This window comes from Anarrhichthys ocellatus, unplaced genomic scaffold (genome assembly GCF_004355925.1).
Source record: "Anarrhichthys ocellatus isolate YVR2014 unplaced genomic scaffold, GSC_Weel_1.0 scaffold12, whole genome shotgun sequence".
Classification (NCBI taxonomy): domain Eukaryota; kingdom Metazoa; phylum Chordata; class Actinopteri; order Perciformes; family Anarhichadidae; genus Anarrhichthys; species Anarrhichthys ocellatus.
This window is the reverse complement of record NW_022280042.1, coordinates 9,786,274-9,805,056: the sequence shown is the minus strand read 5'-3', so window position 1 is coordinate 9,805,056 and position 18,783 is coordinate 9,786,274. Positions and strand designations below refer to the sequence as shown.

Here is an 18,783-nt window from a genome sequence, read left to right as displayed (position 1 = left end):
TTGCTTTGTGTTGCTCTATTTCAACATATCAACATGTCCGTTCAGATGTGGAGAAATACAAAGGTGTTGACCTGAATTTCCCATGAGTTACTTTCTCGATTCAGTCTCATTATAAGGAGTTCCTTCAGCGTACTTGTGTGATTTATAATCTCCACATATATATATATATATATATATACACATACACCACTCTGCTCTACACTATACACCAGACTCCATGGCAGTTTCCCAACTTGTTGGTTAAAGGTAGACATCACCTGCTTGTGAAGAAGCCTGTCTTGTTTTCTTTTAACCTCTGTCACCATCTGGAGCAGCTTGTCGCCTGTTACCTGAGGAACACATCAGAGGTAAACCAGTGAAGGAGGCTCTTGTTTTATGGATGAGAAGACTGTGTGGGCGCGGGCGAGAGGCATCCAGGTGACTTGTTAGAGAGGGAGAAAGTCAGGTTGCGTGTGTGTGTGTGTGTGTGTGTCTGCGCCCTGTTTATCATTGCTCTCACACACACACTCGTTAGCAGGGAAATCAATGGCGGAGGAGGGCAGAGAGAACAGTTAGCGAGGTCTTGATGACTCAGGTTATGTTGCTGTGTGTTTAATTGAATGCTTCTTAAAGGCCCTGCATATCCACGCAGGTGTTTTCATTCATTCTGGTTAATTGGACCTCGTCACAGGTTTGATTTGTGTGTTTGGAGCTCGGTTGGTATTTTGTTGAGGTCGCCAAACTTAACGAAAATGTTCTGCACGGACAGTGAAACTTGCTGAAATGGAGACATTGAATTATGAACATGTCTGTGTGCAGCCATCTTTTCAGTGGGAGTACAGTTAGTTCTCCTCATTTGCATCCTAATGCGTCGTGTTTCCTGGTGTGGCATTAGAGCAGTGTGACATTTTGTGTCAAATCTAAAAAAGATTACGTCAGCACACTGTTGATGGTTACTTTCCTCCCACAATGCAATGCACAAAAGAAAACTGAGAATTAGCTGGCAGTGGGAATGAAAAACTATCTAATGCATTTTTGTAAAAAGATTCAGCTGTTTCCTTGGAAATGGCATTAAGTCACACATTTCCTGTAATAAAACGGTTAGTGAGCTGATTTCTTATCGTAAAAGCAACAAACAATCTACAATAAAGATTAATATACATAACACCTGTTGATTGCAGATGCAGCAAAGGTAACAGGTGAGTCAGGGAGCTGTCAATCAAGCCCGGTCTGACCACGCCCACAAAGTCATGAGCGGAAGTCTGATCAGCCACAGAAGGAAACACCTGTGTGTGCGTGTGTTAAGTCACTACAAGTCAAGTTAATGTAATTTCTCCGGCCTTGGAGAGGTTTATAATCTGTACAAAGCAGTTTGCAGCAGCCTCCATCCTCAGAGACCTGGATGAGAAAACTTCAGAGCAGTAGGTGCTGAACTCGCATGTTTTATTGCAAAATTGTGTTGAAAATCTAAACTTTAAGGTTTAGTTTGTTGTCATGCAACATTGTGCTGCCATCTAGTGGCGGTTGTTAAAGGATGATGATGGATGTTTTTGCTGCATTATTTGCATGAATGTTTGACTTTTTGTCTGATGCAAACATGCCTTGTAATTTTGAAATTATATTTGCAAAACATTTCTGAAAGTAACTAAACATGAACAGCTACTAATCAGATGAACCTGGAGAGCTGGGTTAAAAGTAAATATAATAAATATATTATATTTTAAATCTGCACAGATGTGCAAAATGTTACGTTCTCGTACACATGGGTTCCTAACTTTGTCACGGACACAAGTGTTATTATCTCTGCATCCTGCTGTTGATGTGTAAAGACACTGAGTTGTCATATTTCCTCGCGAGGTGTCACAGTTTCAGCAGCTCGTGCAGCCCAGTGCGCAGAGGAAACACACAAAAACAGAACACGAATGAAAACTCTTCAAAATAAAACCATCCTCGGCCTCACCGGATGCATCACGCGGTTTTACTGGATAGAAGTCCGATCAGAACAGGAGAGGCTTTTATTTTTTTAGGCTTAAACGGAAGTCTTATTTTGTATTCCTCTGCCTGAACTTGACGCGTCGTCTCATGGCATCATTTAGAGGTTGATCCACGCGTCACACACACCATCACTCGTGTGTTACTACATGCAGACAGCTGCTACGCACTTGGTGGGGGGCGATGGAGAGACATGATATGACATTTGGCCACGCGTAATTTGCGCATTTGGAAAAAGCGGCGCGCGCGAGGAATGCGCCGCTGTGTGATGATTTGACTGTTTGCGGACGACTGCTGCTGTTGGAGTAAGTCCAGGGATGCTGCGGCTTGTCTGGCTGCCGGAGTGCCGCCGCGCAATGCGGGGCTGCGCCCTCCACACTTGCTGAGTAGGAGCGGCGCGGATCAGGCGTCTCTTGACTCTCAGTTGAATTACGCGCCATGGATCGCTCCTGGGACATTTAAGCATCCTGCCTGTGGGAGTGCGTACCGCTCCTCCTTAGGCTGCAACATGGGGAACAGTTTGACCAATTTGGGTGCCTTCCAGTCCTTGCACATAGTCATGCTGGGCTTGGACTCTGCGGGCAAAACCACCGTGCTGTACCGGCTGAAATTCAACGAGTTCGTAAACACGGTGCCCACCATCGGCTTCAACACGGAGAGGATCCGGCTGGGCGGAGCGGGGGCCTCCAGGGGCATCAGCTGCCACTTCTGGGACGTCGGGGGCCAGGAGAAGCTGCGGCCCCTGTGGAAGCCCTACAGCCGCTGCACGGACGGCATCGTGTACGTGGTGGACTCCGTGGACGCGGAGAGGCTGGAGGAGGCCCGCACCGAACTGCACAAGATCACCCGCTTCTCGGAGAACCAGGGGACCCCTCTGCTGGTCATCGCCAACAAGCAGGACCTGCCCCGCGCGCTGGATGTCGCGGAGATAGCGCGGCAGCTGGCTCTGTCCGAGCTGAGCCCCTCCACCTCGTACCACGTCCAGCCGGCCTGCGCCATCATAGGAGAGGGGCTGGATGAGGGCATGGACAAGCTGTATGAGATGATAGTGAAGAGGAGGAAGTCACTGAAGCAGAAGAAGAAGAGGCAGTGATGCAGATATTCCTGAATTATATAGCAGTTAAAGGCATAAATAGCATAATTGTTCACCATGTCTCCATGTATGACAGATTTATAGTGATGCTAGCTGAATGTTATGAAGGGACATGAAGACAGAGAACTAGATCATCATATAGTATAAATAGGAGTCTCATAAAACAATCATAATAATCTCAAACATCCGGGAAAATATAGTGATGCTTTGCCTTGTTCAGCAGTTTTAACCCTCCCAACAGGCAGGTTGTGTCTCTGTGAGTATGATTATTAATAGGACTGTTTCATACTGCTGCTGCCGTGTTGTGCTGTGCACACACATGCGAGACTGTTAGTGCTGCACTGATTCTGTGAAATGGTGTTAAACCAAAGATGATCCCCCAAGAAGACAAAGCTCTCCTCCATTGTTTAGTTACTTACAACCGTCCCTGACGCTCCGAGGCCAACGTGTAAACCTGCAAGAGATTGAGTTGAGACGAGGCCGAGATTACAACCATGACTTTGTTTTTACTTTCTCAGTTTAACTTCAGTTAACTTCTACGTTTTAACACAAGTTAATACGCTAACACAAAGTGTAGGGATGCACCGATATGGATTTTTTTTCAGCCGATACTGATAATTGGCTGCTTCTACCGATAACCTGAAATTATCGGTATTCTTTTCGTCTTTTGAAAATAGGTTCATGCACACCTGAGTGTAAGAAAGGATAATGAGCAAAGATGGATGTTTTAATATTCCAAATAGCTCTGACCAAAACTAATTTACTATTGTTATCATCACAAACAACTTCTGACTCTTCCAATTATACATTTTTTTTTTTTCTTGTAAAGTACATAAGAAAACAAAATTGTATTGCAATCATGTTGTCTTCCTCTGAAAACTGTGAAAAAAGTCCAAACCTGCGACGCCATGTTTAGCTTCTTCTTCTATGTTTGTTGGCGGATCACAAGCCAACTTTTAAGAGTGTGCAGATGCTGCGCTTGGTAAGTCAATGAAAGCAATTTATTGTCTATAATTTCATTATTGAAATAATATAACTCATGGGCCCGATGCATATTGTGCATCCTTATAAAATGCTGCATTTGATGCAACAATGTGTGGCATCAACATTCTCTATGATTAAGATTATGGAATAATAGACTCCATGCTCATTTTGCACTTTCTCTCCCAGAGAAACCTCCTTTGATTAGATCTCCTCCAGAAGCCATAGTGGAGGTCTTGAGCTCGGCTCGTTTTGTGTCTTACAGAAGTCAGTAGATCTGATTTTGACTGCTCACCTTGGATCTATGAACATGTGGCTCTCTTGGTTTTATCCTTGGTGCAGCGTCACCACGTTTCTTCCATGAAAACTAACAACTAGTTGCTGAATAAGTTGCCAGTGGACACCATGTGTTAGTTCATTGCTGCATAAACCTGCATTTGCTACAGCCAATCAGAGTGTACAAATGTCCGGCTGCAGGAATTTGCTGCCAAATACTTGTAGAGAGAGCATGTTTCCAGTGGCTAGAAAAAAATATGCTAGATTTGCTGCTAGTTTCCTCTTTTATATTGAAATGTAGATGTTTATTTTATTTGTGCACCAAATATCCATTTGACCGTCATGATGGAGCAACAAATGTGTAGATCACAGTGCCATCCATGTTATAGTTACTTACATCATTGGCTGCCAAACAAGTGAACGTCAAATGGTGCAAACTATCATTGTGCATTGCACATGACTTGGGACAAAATGAGATTGTCTTTTTCTGTTAAATCCCAACATGAATAGTTTTGCGGTCATCTGTTTATCTGAGTTGTTGAGAACGTGTTATGAGTGTGTTATGAGTGTGTCCTGCTGGCAAAAAGCGTCTTCCTGTTTCAACGATGTAGTGAAACAAACCAACGGGCTGGAACCTGTTGTGCTGCTCCAAACATGACTTCTCCTCTCATTGAAGGTATTGAATCCTAAATATTTCCTCCAGTTGAATGATGAACCAAAACGTGCTGTGTGGGTTTTTTTTTTATTATTATTTAATCCAATTAAATCAGTTCCCAACCTTGATAATATTAACAGGATGTTCCACCCACATGATTGACAGCTTGCAGACTAGTTGCATTTCGTCTTGACTGACAGGACGGTTGAATGTCTCGCATGGACCGCGTTCACGTCAAAACAGAAGAACAAACGGGGTGAAATCTTGTTGCAAGTTGATTGTGTTTTGGGGTTGATTTGGTCATTTAATATTTAATATAACAACCACAAGGGGGGCAGATTTATTTTGTGTTTATTTCCGACGTGAACGTGGCATCCTTCTCCTGCAGTAATCAGTCGAGCTGTGTTCAACATTGCATGACAGCCACTACTTCAGACGATGTAAATAATAAGTACAGTGTTGCAGCAAGACCAAACGATGTGTTACGTGCCAATAATGGAAAAAAGTATTTTTGGGATTAAACTCTTTGTAATTGAGCGTGTGTGTTGTCTGGCTCTCTCTAAAGCTTTAATCAGGGTGGGGAATTCCCAGCAGCTCTCAGCTAAGTGTCAGCTATACATTGTAGTTAGTAATAATTTAAAATATACTACTTTACGACTATATAAAGGAAATTCTTCATGTTAAATCAAATACTGAACCAACCTGCTGAAGCGTGCTGCAACTGTGACTTTGGCGTGTTGGCTGTCTTCAAAAAATTGTCAAATTTCACTCAAGGCAGCTTCTCTGCCTCTAAACTAATCATCCAATATCAACAACATCCTCTATATAGTTATATTTGCCAACGATATTATATTTAACTAAACAGAAAATGATTAAATGAATGGAATGAATAAAGAACATGATGGAGTGTAAGATGAACCCAAAACAAATAAAGGATTGCATGTGAGAAAGTAGAATCAGTATTTACACAGGTACTTCTTTCATCGAAGCATTTATTCTATTGACATGTTTGTTTATACTATTCTTTTTCTAAGTTACTTGTTGTACATACACTGGTAACGAGCAGGTCTGGAACCCAACTCAAGTACGCCCAGAACTCTTCTCTAAACGTATTCTTCTCACGTGTTAATAGACTTAAAAATTCACTGCACCTCATAAAGATCGAACTTGCAACCAAATAGGCAAATCCTTGCCATCAAAACCTAAGTTTTAAAAAGAAAAAAAAGAAAAGATAAATGAAACTCAGGTTTGTTTTACCCACTCCCTTTATTTGTTTTTTTGTCTTTTTGATGCTCATAGTAATAATAACATAATGATTGTACACCAGCATGTCTCAGTGTCATTACAGCCACAGTTTGAACTGACAATCTTAACTTCAGTCTGATAATCACCTTTTTAATCTTCACATTCACTTCAGTATGTTCCTTCATTTGGATCTGGAAACCTTCTTCTTGCTGCAAAGCTTCCTCCAGCTGAGCCTGACCACGTTCTTTTAGCTTCACGCCACTAAAACACAGATTCTTTTAGTGTCATTTAGGCTGTGTGCATTTAAAGTTAACATTTAGTTAAAGAACACATGATGTATATTTTAAAATAACCCGCAGTACCAGGAAGTAGTACATGAATAAAACCCTTTTTATTTTTGTTCTTCACTGCACACTTCATTTCTATTATTTCACCAAAGATTATATTCTATTTAAAATCTCATAATAATCGTCACGAATCATTGGATTACTGCAGAAATAACATATGCCATCCTCTCGGGTGGATCAGATGAAGACGCCAGCATTGTTTCACATTAACGGTCAAACAAGCTTTCACAAGCAGTGAGAGTTCAGCTCCTTATTGTGACGAAGCTTAAATCAGGAAGACGAGCAGATACAAACTGACGACTCATGGTTTATACTTTGTCCTCTGATGGAGGTTCAAATATCGAATAGATTTCCATGAACTCTTCTGATCGCATTCCTGCTACTGAGAGGAAGATTTGATGTCAATGAGCACATGAGCATTCCTCTAGCGCTACCCTCAGGTTCGACTTTACATCTTTAGCTCCAAGAATAACCAAATCCTCCATATCCTCTGATTTAAAAGACTTAAAGAGTAAATCATTAATTAGAAACAAGTTAAATTCGTTCATTCCATGTCATTGATCAACAGGGCGGCGGTCTTCATCTAATTGCTCCAGGCCATAGAGATGAGTGCTGGGTTTTCATCTGCAGCTTTAGACCTGGAAGATCTGCGCTTCCTTTTATCGCCACCGCTGCAGGTCTGTAACACAGAGAGGACGGTTAGATGTTAGACTTTACAAAGAGCAACACTTCAATGATATAGTACAGCAGTATTTCCTCCACTCCTGCTTACCGGAGCACATTGGTCCTGCTTGGGGCACAGCTCCAGTTTGCAGTGCAGGTAGATTTCAGGTTCTTGCCCAGAGAACTCGAACATGTTGAAAGAGAAGAAGTTGGAGGTTCCCAGTCAGTTTCCCTCCACCATCACCGTCTGGTCAGCTGGGTTCGGGCATCTGCTCAGAAACAGGGAAACGGACACGATGAGTTCATCAGCAGTTGATTCTTAAAAGCCGCCGACTAAGAGTTCTTTCTCACCCAGCAATGACGAGGTCGTATCGCGGACTGCCATTGGGGGACGGCTGGTTGGTTGCCCAGCAGGAGTCGGTCACTATTGCGACCGTGTTGTCGTCCAGCCCCTCTGTCTTCAGCTCCACCCAGACCTTCTGGTTCAGCCGGATGTCAGTGCTCGACCCAACGAGGTTCATGCGGCCGGCATCGGTGTAGGCGCACATCATCAGAGTAGTTATAAACTCCAGATACAATCTGCAGCACCACAGAGCACCACACATTCTCGTGGCGGTTCATTTGCGTTGTTTTTGAAACAAACTGATAAAGATGAATCTTGATTGAAATACACCTGAAAAACAAAGACACCATTCATGAAGTAATGTATGTATGTATGTATGTATGTATGTATTGCAGTAAGTAAGTTGTGTGTTTAGAATTTCTCCAAAACAAAGTCGGTTCAAGCCTAAAATAACATTTCTTTCTCATTTTGGTGAAAGCAGTTTGCGTTCAACAAATCCTCGGACCCTTCTCTTAACCTGTATGAGCTGTTTTACATTAGAGAGAAGAAGACGAGGTTCACAGTGAACTGGCGGGTAATTTGAAGATTTGTGGGTGATATTAGGAGAGAGAACAATATTTAAAGGTCAGGAGATTATGGCCAGTATAGTAATCCTAAATACGTTTATTGTTTTCTATCATGGATGTTTATATTAATCTATAATTATTAAACACTGGAGAGTTTTACTCTTTGAGGCTCTAAAGAATTTGGCAATGCTGTTATTTCTTTATCATTTTTGGAAAGAAGTGTTTGTATTGATCACAGGGGAAATAGACACGACTGTCCAGCTAACGTTTGAAGACGTCCTCGGTATTAGTTGGCAGTCCGAAAAACATCCAATCTTTTAATAAATCACGGATGTCCAACGCTTTCGACTGAACGAGTCTTCATCGGGGTGTGAAGTGTGATGAGGACAGGTGATCACATTTAAAGACTGCCCCTCAAACACTTATAGACACGACGGTGAGAAACATAAATCCAAACATGTACTGAAACAAACAAACAAGAAAAGATATTAAATCAATCAATAACAAAATAAAGTAAATCAGCTGTAATACTCACAAATATGTAATGAGTGAAACAAACAAATAAATTAAGGTCATAAATAATGAGTAAACAAAAGTGTGAATAGACAACGAACTTGTTGAGCCCTACAATATGAAAATACTCATAAGCGAAGCCAATAAACATATTGACAGGACATTATTATTATTATATGATGTATACAGAGACAACATGACCAGACAGCCTCATGGGGTCCTGCAGTGAGTCACACTGTTGTTTTAGTGACTCAGTCAGTTGTGTTGAGTTTCACAACACAAGAACTTCTTCATTTAAACCCAAGCACCCACTATTTATTCATCCGTCTTTCATTCTTTCAGACTTCATCCTTCATACGTGATATTCTGTTCGGCTGACCTGCGGACTAAAACTGTTTTATTCATGCAGCTCCTGGAATGAATCACTCGTATGTGAGCGGACTGTGAGAGGCTGAGGAGGGAATGAGATGCAGGTGAGGACCTGTTTTTAACTACAACTTTGAGGTACTTGTATTTTCAGTTACTTTATAGTAATACTCCACTCCAGGCAAATGTTGTACTTTTACTATTTGTATTTTATTTGGCAGACTCGGAATACTAACCAGAATATAATCACAAACTACATTCTGGTGTAATGTTTGAGGTAAAGACAACAGATGACAGTGATGTCACACCTCTCATTGTCTGTCTGTTGGATAACAACAGTAACACAGCGTCATTTTACTCACTGTCAGGATGTTGAATGAGCGTCCAAAAAAGGTCATGGGACACGTGCTGATGTCCACGTCTCCACTAGGACCATTAGGTATTACTGGTTGAGACAGGTAGAGATCAACCTGGCTGGCAGCAGCTACAGCGTGAATGTGAAGGAAAAGAATATCATACATCAATTAATACAGTTCTTTCATAACTCACACTTCAAGTGAATTCTGGGTTTTAGAGATTAAATTCCTTCAGTGTGTGTTACTACATCATTTAATTCATGAATGTAAGTAGTTAAAGGTTAAGCCCTTTATAAGCAACTGAATCTATGAAACTAAATTGTCCCAATTGAACTTGTTTTGATTAAAAGCATTTTATTCATTTGTATTGATTTCATGTTTTAAAAGAATCATTCAAGTAAAAATCTGTGTTGAAGGCAGAAGTAAATCAAACACAAACAGTGACGCAGTATCCAAAGAGGGTTTTACTTTCAAATCGATTTCATCAAAAGGCTTCAAAATAAAGGTTGTGTTCTAAAGCAGTGAAAACGTTTCAATGGCTGCTTACCTGCCAGCAGGAGGAGCAGAGCACCTGGCTTCATGATGAAGCGGCAGTAAACTGTGGAGAGCTGTGAGAGAAACAGTTCATGTAGTGACACGAGAAACACCTTTTATTTATTTATTTATTCATTATATTTTTACTTTCATCATCCAATCAACACATTTTGCATCTGTACATCAAACTTATAGGCAATGAGGAAACTGAAAAGTGGTTGTTGTCACAAGGAACTTGAGTTTCACCATAAAATATAACAAGAATAAATCATCAAATGAAGAGAAACACAAAGAGGAACAGCATGAGAGCAGAGTCATAATAATGATAAGCTTTTACCATCACAGGGGAGGTTATTCTACAGTGTTGGAGCTAAAAGACTCAACATTTGGTGCAGAATAAGGAATTTAAATAACAGGAATATAATGTGGACTTTGAAAGTAAAATAAATCACCTGAAAGATGTAACGCAAACATTTCCAAATCATTTCAACGAGCAGTGCAGTTTTCTTCTTTGTTTTCCCTGAAGTCACTGCACATTCAACATGCATGTTCCTGTCTATATACAGAGGTACCATGATGCATCTTGATGGAGGGGCTTTAAAGACCTGCAGTCCCCTTTGATAGTGCACTAGCGTCACATGAATTCAGGCAGAGAGGAAGAGCGTGCAGCTGGTCTTACCGTCTGGAGGTCGGGTGGAGCAGCAGGGAGATGGAGCTTTGCAGATGGAGGTCAGTGATGAGCCGCTGTGGGACGTTTCTTCTCTCGGGGAGATGTGCCTGCTGTTTGTCTCTCTCCGTCTCTTTTCATGCTGGTCCTTCTCATCACGCCCCTTAAGACCGATGTAAGTTTTACATTCTCCAAAACTCCTCAAACCGGCTTTATGTCCTTTATGTCTGTTGCGTGACTTGCTTGTCTTATTAATAACCCACAGGAATTTAATGAGTGACGTTCCTTTGAGATGCTTTTCTATGGTAGATGTGTTTCAGTATGACGCCCTTGATCGACATGTGAACGTGGAGGACAGACTTAAGATTTTATCTTAATACTTTTCATCGAGAAAGTCTAGTTTTCAGTTCTTCGTCTTCATGTTCTAAAAAATGTTCATGCTGTTTGTCATCTTGGATTTCTACCAGCGGTGATGATGATTTCATAAGTTAGTTATCCTCTTTGTCAATGTGATGGTGAGAAAACACTGATGAATTAATGAGCAGACTTTGATTTAACATCAGAGTTGGCTTGTGTCTTTTCAAACTGAAAGGTGCTCACTATAAGCACAAGTACAAATCAAAGCGGGCCCTCGCATCCTCCCGCACGTCGGGGGTGCCGGCGGGACTCCGCGAGAACGTCCGCGACCGTCGGACAACACGTCGGCGAGTGTGATGTTTTTGTTTTTTTTTATCCCGCGTGGACCACCTGATGCTGGAAATGATGAAACATTTGTAGCGTGCGCTATGGAGGCAATTCAAAACGGCCAAAATCCCATATAAAATATGTCTTCCCATGACTTATGACACATGTACAAAGTGTCATGAGTTTTTGAGCGTCTCAAGCTACTGAACCATCAGCTTCTTTTTCATGGCAAATGATGCGTTGCCACGACAACAGCGTTCAACAAAAACTCACATTATTCATGATGAAGCATCTTCAATGTCATAAGGCTTTCCTTACTACATTTGAGACTGATCTGGTCAACTGTGTAGGAGTAAATGAAAGTATAAATTGTGACATTTCCTTTTGCCAGTAGGTGGCGCTATGAGTTATTGAATATATTGGCATTGATATATGCTCATACTTGAAGTAACATCATACATATGTAATATTTTGCAGATTGAATAATGTACCTTGGAGTTATAACAACTTTATTGTTCAGGCTGAATGAGGCAAAATGGCCGCCTCGGCACGGTTCTTCCATGAAAACTCACGAATTTGAAAACTTTCCATCACAAAGGTAGCTCGATGTACTTTGTGTATTTGAATTTCAACAGGGCCTTCGCGGCCCGACGTCGGTCTCTCGGGCCCTAATAACACTGCCGGTTTCAATGTCTACGATAAGGTGGATCTATAATTAACGTTTGATATTAAGTTAAAATGAAATGTGTGAGAAGCATAGTCGTACAATCTGGCTTCATTTCACCACCTCACCATCTGCGTCAACATTTTCCGTTCTGCAAACTATTCGAACACGTGGGTCAGAGTTTCTGTACGTGTGTGATTGTCTTCTTTGGCGTCTTACGTCTGTCCTCCGCGTTCACACGCCGATCAAGGGCTTCAGAAATCCTCCTCGACTAGATTCTTTCATTGTTAGCTGCTTATTAACCTGAGGGGATTTCAGGTGAAGTTATGTGTGCAGTTATGGAACTATTATGTAATTTCTCCTCCCTTAAATGCAAATGTTTTGGATTAGAGAAAAGCGACAATTACAAATGATACTAACAATCATAAAAATATCACGTAGCCCGACCAGAATTTAACTTAAGACTTGATCTATTATCATCCTACACATGTGCATGCTCTTTTCTTCATGGACTGACACGAGATATGATAATGATATTTGCATGTTGCCACAAGATCAGTTATTATTGTTAGTTACACAAATCATTCCAACAGGTCTGAGCTCCCTATGAGGCTGTTATTGGATATGATGCTTTGGTGAAATATTCACATGGTGTGATTTGAGTAAAACCAAAGTTCTAGTGAGCAGGTTCTTCAGCATTCTGTCCTGGTGGCCTAGAACGTGAGAGCTTCAGGCGCTTTAAAACAGGTTTGTGACAAACGACCTTTCGGTACCTTCCAGAAAGGTTCCACACAAAGCAGATGTTTGTTCTTAGGACATTATGTAAAGGAGGAAAGTATTCAGGTCAAATAAATGAAGGTTTGTCAAATCATCTATTATTGATACATTCCCAGTGAAATTCAAACTTCCATGTTGTCGCTTATTACATGAACTCTAAACTGAACTACAGGTTAAAATGTTGGAGCAGAAAACTAACAAACTGATCAGCTGTTACTGAAAGTTTGTATAAATTCATGTCATTAAGTTGAACGCGTTTCCCTGATTGTGATCGCTCCTCTCTTTTATCATTCCTCCACCTTCAAGTAAACGTTCTGCATTAACAATCCTAAAGTAAAAATACATAATTACTATCAATACTTTTATACTTTTTAATTGGTGGAGTTTAATTCCCACAGATGCATGTTAACAAAGACACATGAAAACAGGACAGACCGTTGTTCCGCAGTGCTGGCTAAGATAACGAGGCTTACAGTAAAATGCATCCACTGTTTTAAAGGTTTCACACGTTTCCCCTGAAGCAAGGTGTGTCAGTGGGTTAAATCTGATCCTCCTTCATCGGCTGCTGGCAGTGAGAGCTGATCCCAGTGTTTCTATGAAGCGATGGACGTCGCTGAAGGAGTTGTAGAGCGGCACCGGAGCGATTCTGAGCACGCTGGGCTCCCTCATGTCACACTGAACGACACCAAAAAACAACAGAGTTCATAAACACACGAATCTACAACGTTTTGATTTGCTGTGCTTCACTTTCATGAGAGTACTGTCAGCTGTGTGAACCTCATGCTTTCTCAGCAGTTCAAATAACGTGGATTTTAACATTTTATTTTATATATTTGTTTTCTCCAGTTTTGTTTTGTTTTCAATCCGGCACATTTTGCTCTAATTATGAAGATCAGGGTATTTTTGTGAGATGAAACTGATCTTTGATGCATATTGACGTAAAAAGGCACATCCCATCCTGTTGTGTGTTCTTTCTTTTCTCTTACTATGTTCATTGTGACGGTTATGCACCAAATATGTTTGTCAAAACCTACTTGGAGGTTGCTTAAGATCAATGTGTTTTGTTTTAGTAGTTGCTGAAGAATAAAACAGGTTTTATAAACTCGAGGGCACACAGCACTGCTTCTAATCTCAGATTCAGACTGATGTGATGTTGGGTTTTTCTTTCCCGATGGTGCTCTTCCATCACAACACTCTAGCAAAAGCTATTCGATACTCACAACGACGCCCCTCTTCTCCAGCTCCTGGTAGACCTTTCTGATGGGGATGTGGATGGGGAAGCAGAGTGAGAGCTGACAGCCTCTCTGCTCCGGGTCAGAGGGCGTGATGATGCGGATGTGAGGCTGAGTTGGGTCCTTGGTGTAGTAGTGCTGGATCAGGTACTCCAGGTAGCCCGTCAACAGGAGGGACTTCCTGCGCAGCGCCTTCATACTGGTCATCTTAAACACCTGGAAAGATATTAAATCACGTCTCAAGAAGACTCTATTTCATCTGACGTTCATGTCGTTGACATGCAGTGAAAAATGTGGGGATCACTGCAGTACCTCCAGACTGGCCTGCAGGGGGCAGACCAGCAGGATGGGCTGGTTGGACAGTCTGAAGCCGTTCACTCCAAGCTGCAGCTTCAACTCTGAGATCACACAAAACCAACACCGTCACAGTTTGTGTTTGAGGCATTTAAGAACAGACACGTGTGGAAATATGTGTCATCAATATTCAGAGTACAGTGCTAAGTATGAATTAATTAACTCACATGGCTTCAGAGAGACAAACTAGCATCATGTTGCACCGCAGGGTGCAGCTGTGTGTCATATACAAACATGAGAAATATTTCCTTTACCGTTACCCATCAGGAACCGAGTTTTCAGATCATGGCCCCACCATCCCACCAGGCTGCAGGAAGCAGGAGATGTGAATGATGGAAAATAATAGATAATCATATTTGTATATTTAGAGACATTATACTGCTCGCTTCTCAGTGCTAAAGTATCTCCATCAGTCCAAGACAAGATTAACATTTGACTTATGTATATGCTTATGTATATCTTCTTAAAGATATACATAAGCATATACAGTAAAAATGAATAAAAAAGAGGAAAATAAAAGAATACATTTGTTAAATAAACAAATAATTATAAGCATTTTAATTCATTCATTAAAATATATATTTGTTTATTTTTTGCATGCAAGTTACTCAATTCTTTTCTGTATATTTACTCAAATGTAATCAATTTCATACATATTTCCTTCGTTGCCCGATTCAGTTCATTCTATTATTCATTTCTCTTCATATTTCCACATTTATTTTATCGTTCTTTTGCACTTCTATGATTCCATATACCTTCCTACGTCTAAGGTTTTGTTTGAGTTGGTTCCTGAATATTATTGTATTGTTCTGACAATGAAATCAGCTGACTGAGTTATTTAAACGCTGTGTGAGGACTCACGCAGGCTTGATGTCTTTGTGTTTCTTGTGGATAAAAGCTCCGGCTAGTCCTCCAGCGCCTGAGTTTACATACTGTGAGAAGAGTCATCACTTATACATGCACTGTGCACCTTTATTTGTGTGCTCATAATCCCCCCCCCCTCCGGTAACAAAGGTCCCGTCTGCTGACCTTGTAGGAGCACCAGCAGGCAAAGTCCACCCCCCAGTCGTGCAGCTTCAGCTCTGCGTTTCCCACAGCGTGGGCGCAATCAAAGCCCACATAACAGCCCTGACACACAGAAAGAGACCGTCATGTTCTCACTGTGGAGCTTCTGACTGTACAGAGCGGATCGAAACATTACATTTAGAACAAGTCGTTGCAAGCAAAAGAAAACAGTTTACATGTAAATGAACAAGTGAAAGTAACAATACAGCAGTATAGAAATACTCTTTATTAATTATGAGCATGAAAGTATCATTAATGTATGTAATGCATCCACCTGTGCATCACTTTTATGTTGCAGCTTGTAAAGGGTAACTTAATATATAATTATATCATATTTATTTATATTTTCCATCCATAATCTGACTCTGCAAAGTAATTAAATGTAACTAAGCTTCCCTCTGAGATGTAGTGCAGTATGAAGTAGAACAAAATAGAAATACTCAAATACAAGTACCTGACAAAGTACTTGAGTAAAGGGGGATAGATTTGTTGTTTGTTACCTTCCTCTGGCCGGCCTTAGTGATGGCGGACATGTCGAACAGCTGGCCGGTGTAATACTGGACCCCGCTGAACATCACCACAGCTATGGAGTCGCCCTGCTTCTCGATCACCTCCAGGATGTCCTCAGTTCTCAGAGTGTCTTCTCCCTGAGCAGAAGCATCCTTTCATCATCATCCTCAGTGATCACATGCAAATAGGAACGTGAAAGCACTTTGTTTCCCCAAAATGTGTGACAGTAAACTCTGGATGACGGTGACTGTACCCGTCTGGGGGACAGCAGCAGCATGCTCTTCTTAGGGTCGAACCCTCGCAGCCGGATCTGAGACTCTACAGCATACTGAGAGACGTTAAGAGAAACCAAAACGTCTGTCAGTGGAGAGATGATATCTTATAATATGAGCATCAGAATAAACCATGTCTCTCATTCTTTTATTCTTCTGGTGTGCAGAAAATGCTTTCCAAAGTAAATGATTTGACAACTTACATCCTTGTTCCTGCAGTTGTCTGTTCTATATTTGCATCTATGGATGTTACGTTTGCACCGGCTTTTAAACAATGAATGTTTTACTTTGAGCCGCTGCAGACAGAAGTGCAGCACTAGTACAACAATGTAGTAAAGGGATTGTATCTACATTCCAGCAGCAGTGGAAGGAGTTTTAATAAAACTGGTGTTTTAGTGTCGGCGTGTGGGACCTTGACCGGTGCAGAAGGTCTGCAGGTCTACTCACGTGGTCTGACGGGAAGGCCTTGTCCTCTAGAAGGATTCTGTGCCGAGCTGCTGTGGGTTTGTAGAAGGAAAGCTGCAGAATAAGGACGTGAAAGGACAGTTAGTCTTGAACTTAATTAAATGTGCACAGTGGATGCACGTTAATCGATAAACCGGATGTCGTCCCTTTAGAGCTAGTGAAACGTTACCAGGAGAAGATGTAAGTTAACTGTCAGGCCGTTCATCAGCGCCACCTCCTCCGTTTTAGCTCCTGTAAGAAACATTTCACGTTTTATTGCTCATTATATGATCATTTGATTACAATCCTGTCTGTCGGGACGGACAGGGAAAAATTGAGTAATCTTTATGCAAACAAATTCGTAAATATATATTTTTAAGAATACATAAACACATGCAGAAATAACTGAAAATGAATGTGAAAATAAAAGAAAATGCTCATAAAGAAGTTAAATAAAGGCTGTTTCCCAACTGCAGATTTGTTGAAAGGCCTTCATGTGTACTTTGAACAGAACGTGCAGTGACCTCAACAAGCTGCTTCACAGAACAAGTATAATAAGCTGCAGGTGTGTAAGCAGCACATACACGCCTCCTACCTAGACTCTGTGAACTAATATGAAGTCTCTCACCAACAACATCAGCCATGAGGTCCTCGATGTTGTCTTCAGCCCACGCCCAAGGCCGAGAGCCTTCTGTGTGACCATGCACTCCCCTATGGAAAGAGTTTGTTCCACGCAGGGTCACTAAACATTCGTCTTTGTTGGTAAAATGTGAAACATAAAGAGGCGGGACATACGTTTTGGCCCACTTCTCCAGCTCCTCCTCCAGGTACTTCCGGGCCATTTTGGGCTGAAGCCCCAACGAGTTCCCCACAAGGTAGATGCATTCCTTGGTGCCATCGACCAGCGAGAGATCGGCTGACACATCAGACGTAGTTATCCAAACTGATCTCAAATACTGAACATTCGTATCTTTTAATGTTTGTTTTTTTACTCACAATGAGGCAAATCTGCAATTCTGGGCACCAGGAACTCCTCCCGGAGATGCTTCAGGCTGTCAGCTTTGTCCAGGTACGCAGCCACGTCTGCAGAGGTCGGGCTGCAGCCCAGCAAAGCTGAAACTCGCTTCAGCGTTTCTCTCGGATTGGAGTCAACAAACGGGTCCATTACTGTGGGATGGAGGCTGCTGGGCTGCAGAGAGAGGAAGCACACCAATAACAACAATAGTTAAGCTTAAATAATTAATCTAAATGTATATTTCTGTAAATTTACCCAAATATATGATTATATTTCACATCTGAACCTTACAATGTAAGTCACAAAGACGTTTTTTTCTTCAAAGGATTGCAATTGTCAAATCTATTATATTTCTCTCTATGTTTTTTATCTACAGAAAAATGTGTCAATGTGTACAAAGAGCAAACAGGAGGATGATGTTCAAGGGTCCAAAATACCTTCTCCAGAATGAAGAAACATTTATGAACTCAATAAGCATATTGTACATCATATTCTGTATCAAACATGCATTTGTGAGGGAAGAAAATTCAAATGTAACCTCGCTTATTTTACTTTAAAACTTGAGTTTTAAATGTTGTGCATGAAGCATCTATTTAAAGAGCAGTGTTCCCTCTGCTGTGATCTGTCACCCGACTACAAAGCACAATCTGCCCTCCAGACTTCTCTAATCTTCACAATAATTACTGTTTTATAAAACACTGCTTACAATAGTCTACTCTGTATAGAACGTCAGTTTACTTTTAAAGGTCTTTACAATCTGTGAGTTCACCGGAATGAATTAAAAAACCTTTAAACTATGTTTACCTTAAAGTATAACAACACGTTCTGCTCTAAATATGCAGAATATTATGTCGTTTTACTCAAACGCAACAATCAACTCAACACTCATTCTTTCATACAGCAGCATGTAGTGGACTCACTGTTGGCAGATGAGCTTCCTCTCAGAGTGGAGTGAGTCCTCTGCTCTGGAAACACCCTTTGACCTGTTTTCAGCCTCGAGTTAATCATTGTTCTCATGAAGCAACCTTTAGTTAAAACTAACGAGGACGTTTCGAATCAGCAGAACGAGTCTTGTAACTCTGCCATCAGACCGATACCTGCCGTGTTAACATGCAGACCAGAGCTAGTTCCCCATTTCTGAGGCTTCCCTTTCGTGCAAACCTACTTTTGACCATATATATAATATATAA

General features: G+C 41.2%; 2 protein-coding genes and 1 long non-coding RNA gene across 3 annotated transcripts; 2 read left to right on the top strand and 1 right to left on the bottom strand.

Moving 5' to 3' along the window:
- The first annotated feature begins 1,270 nt into the window (after positions 1 to 1,270).
- LOC116386226 (uncharacterized) lies at positions 1,271 to 13,982 on the top strand. The gene is made up of 4 exons (XR_004212950.1): positions 1,271 to 1,404; positions 9,063 to 9,126; positions 10,476 to 10,638; positions 13,201 to 13,982. It is a non-coding gene; the product is annotated as an uncharacterized LOC116386226 (long non-coding RNA).
- Positions 2,067 to 6,231, top strand: arl4ca (ADP-ribosylation factor-like 4Ca). The gene has a single exon (XM_031852268.1). The coding sequence runs from the start codon at positions 2,480 to 2,482 to the stop codon at positions 3,062 to 3,064; it is 585 nt and encodes a 194-aa protein (XP_031708128.1). The 5' UTR covers positions 2,067 to 2,479; the 3' UTR covers positions 3,065 to 6,231.
- On the bottom strand, positions 13,069 to 18,600 carry kynu (kynureninase). Its single transcript, XM_031852265.1, has 14 exons — positions 18,514 to 18,600; positions 17,575 to 17,767; positions 17,374 to 17,494; positions 17,207 to 17,289; positions 16,769 to 16,830; positions 16,582 to 16,653; positions 16,116 to 16,190; positions 15,853 to 15,999; positions 15,317 to 15,415; positions 15,149 to 15,219; positions 14,542 to 14,594; positions 14,246 to 14,331; positions 13,922 to 14,149; positions 13,069 to 13,376 (listed from the first exon to the last, which is right to left on the bottom strand). The coding sequence occupies exons 2-14, from the start codon at positions 17,741 to 17,743 to the stop codon at positions 13,257 to 13,259; spliced, it is 1,386 nt and encodes a 461-aa protein (XP_031708125.1). The 5' UTR covers positions 17,744 to 17,767; positions 18,514 to 18,600; the 3' UTR covers positions 13,069 to 13,256.
- Between the last annotated feature and the right edge of the window lie 183 nt (positions 18,601 to 18,783).

Excerpts from the sequence above, each read along its gene's own strand:
- arl4ca (XM_031852268.1), top strand. The coding sequence starts at position 2,480 with ATGGGGAACAGTTTGACCAATTTGGGTGCCTTCCAGTCCTTGCACATA.
- kynu (XM_031852265.1), bottom strand. The coding sequence starts at position 17,743 with ATGGACCCGTTTGTTGACTCCAATCCGAGAGAAACGCTGAAGCGAGTT. Across the intron at positions 15,220-15,316 it reads CCTGCTGGTGCTCCTACAAG|TATGTAAACTCAGGCGCTGG; the intron begins GTCAGCAGACGG and ends CTCTTCTCACAG. Across the intron at positions 14,332-14,541 it reads TCGGTTCCTGATGGGTAACG|AGTTGAAGCTGCAGCTTGGA; the intron begins GTAAAGGAAATA and ends GTGTGATCTCAG.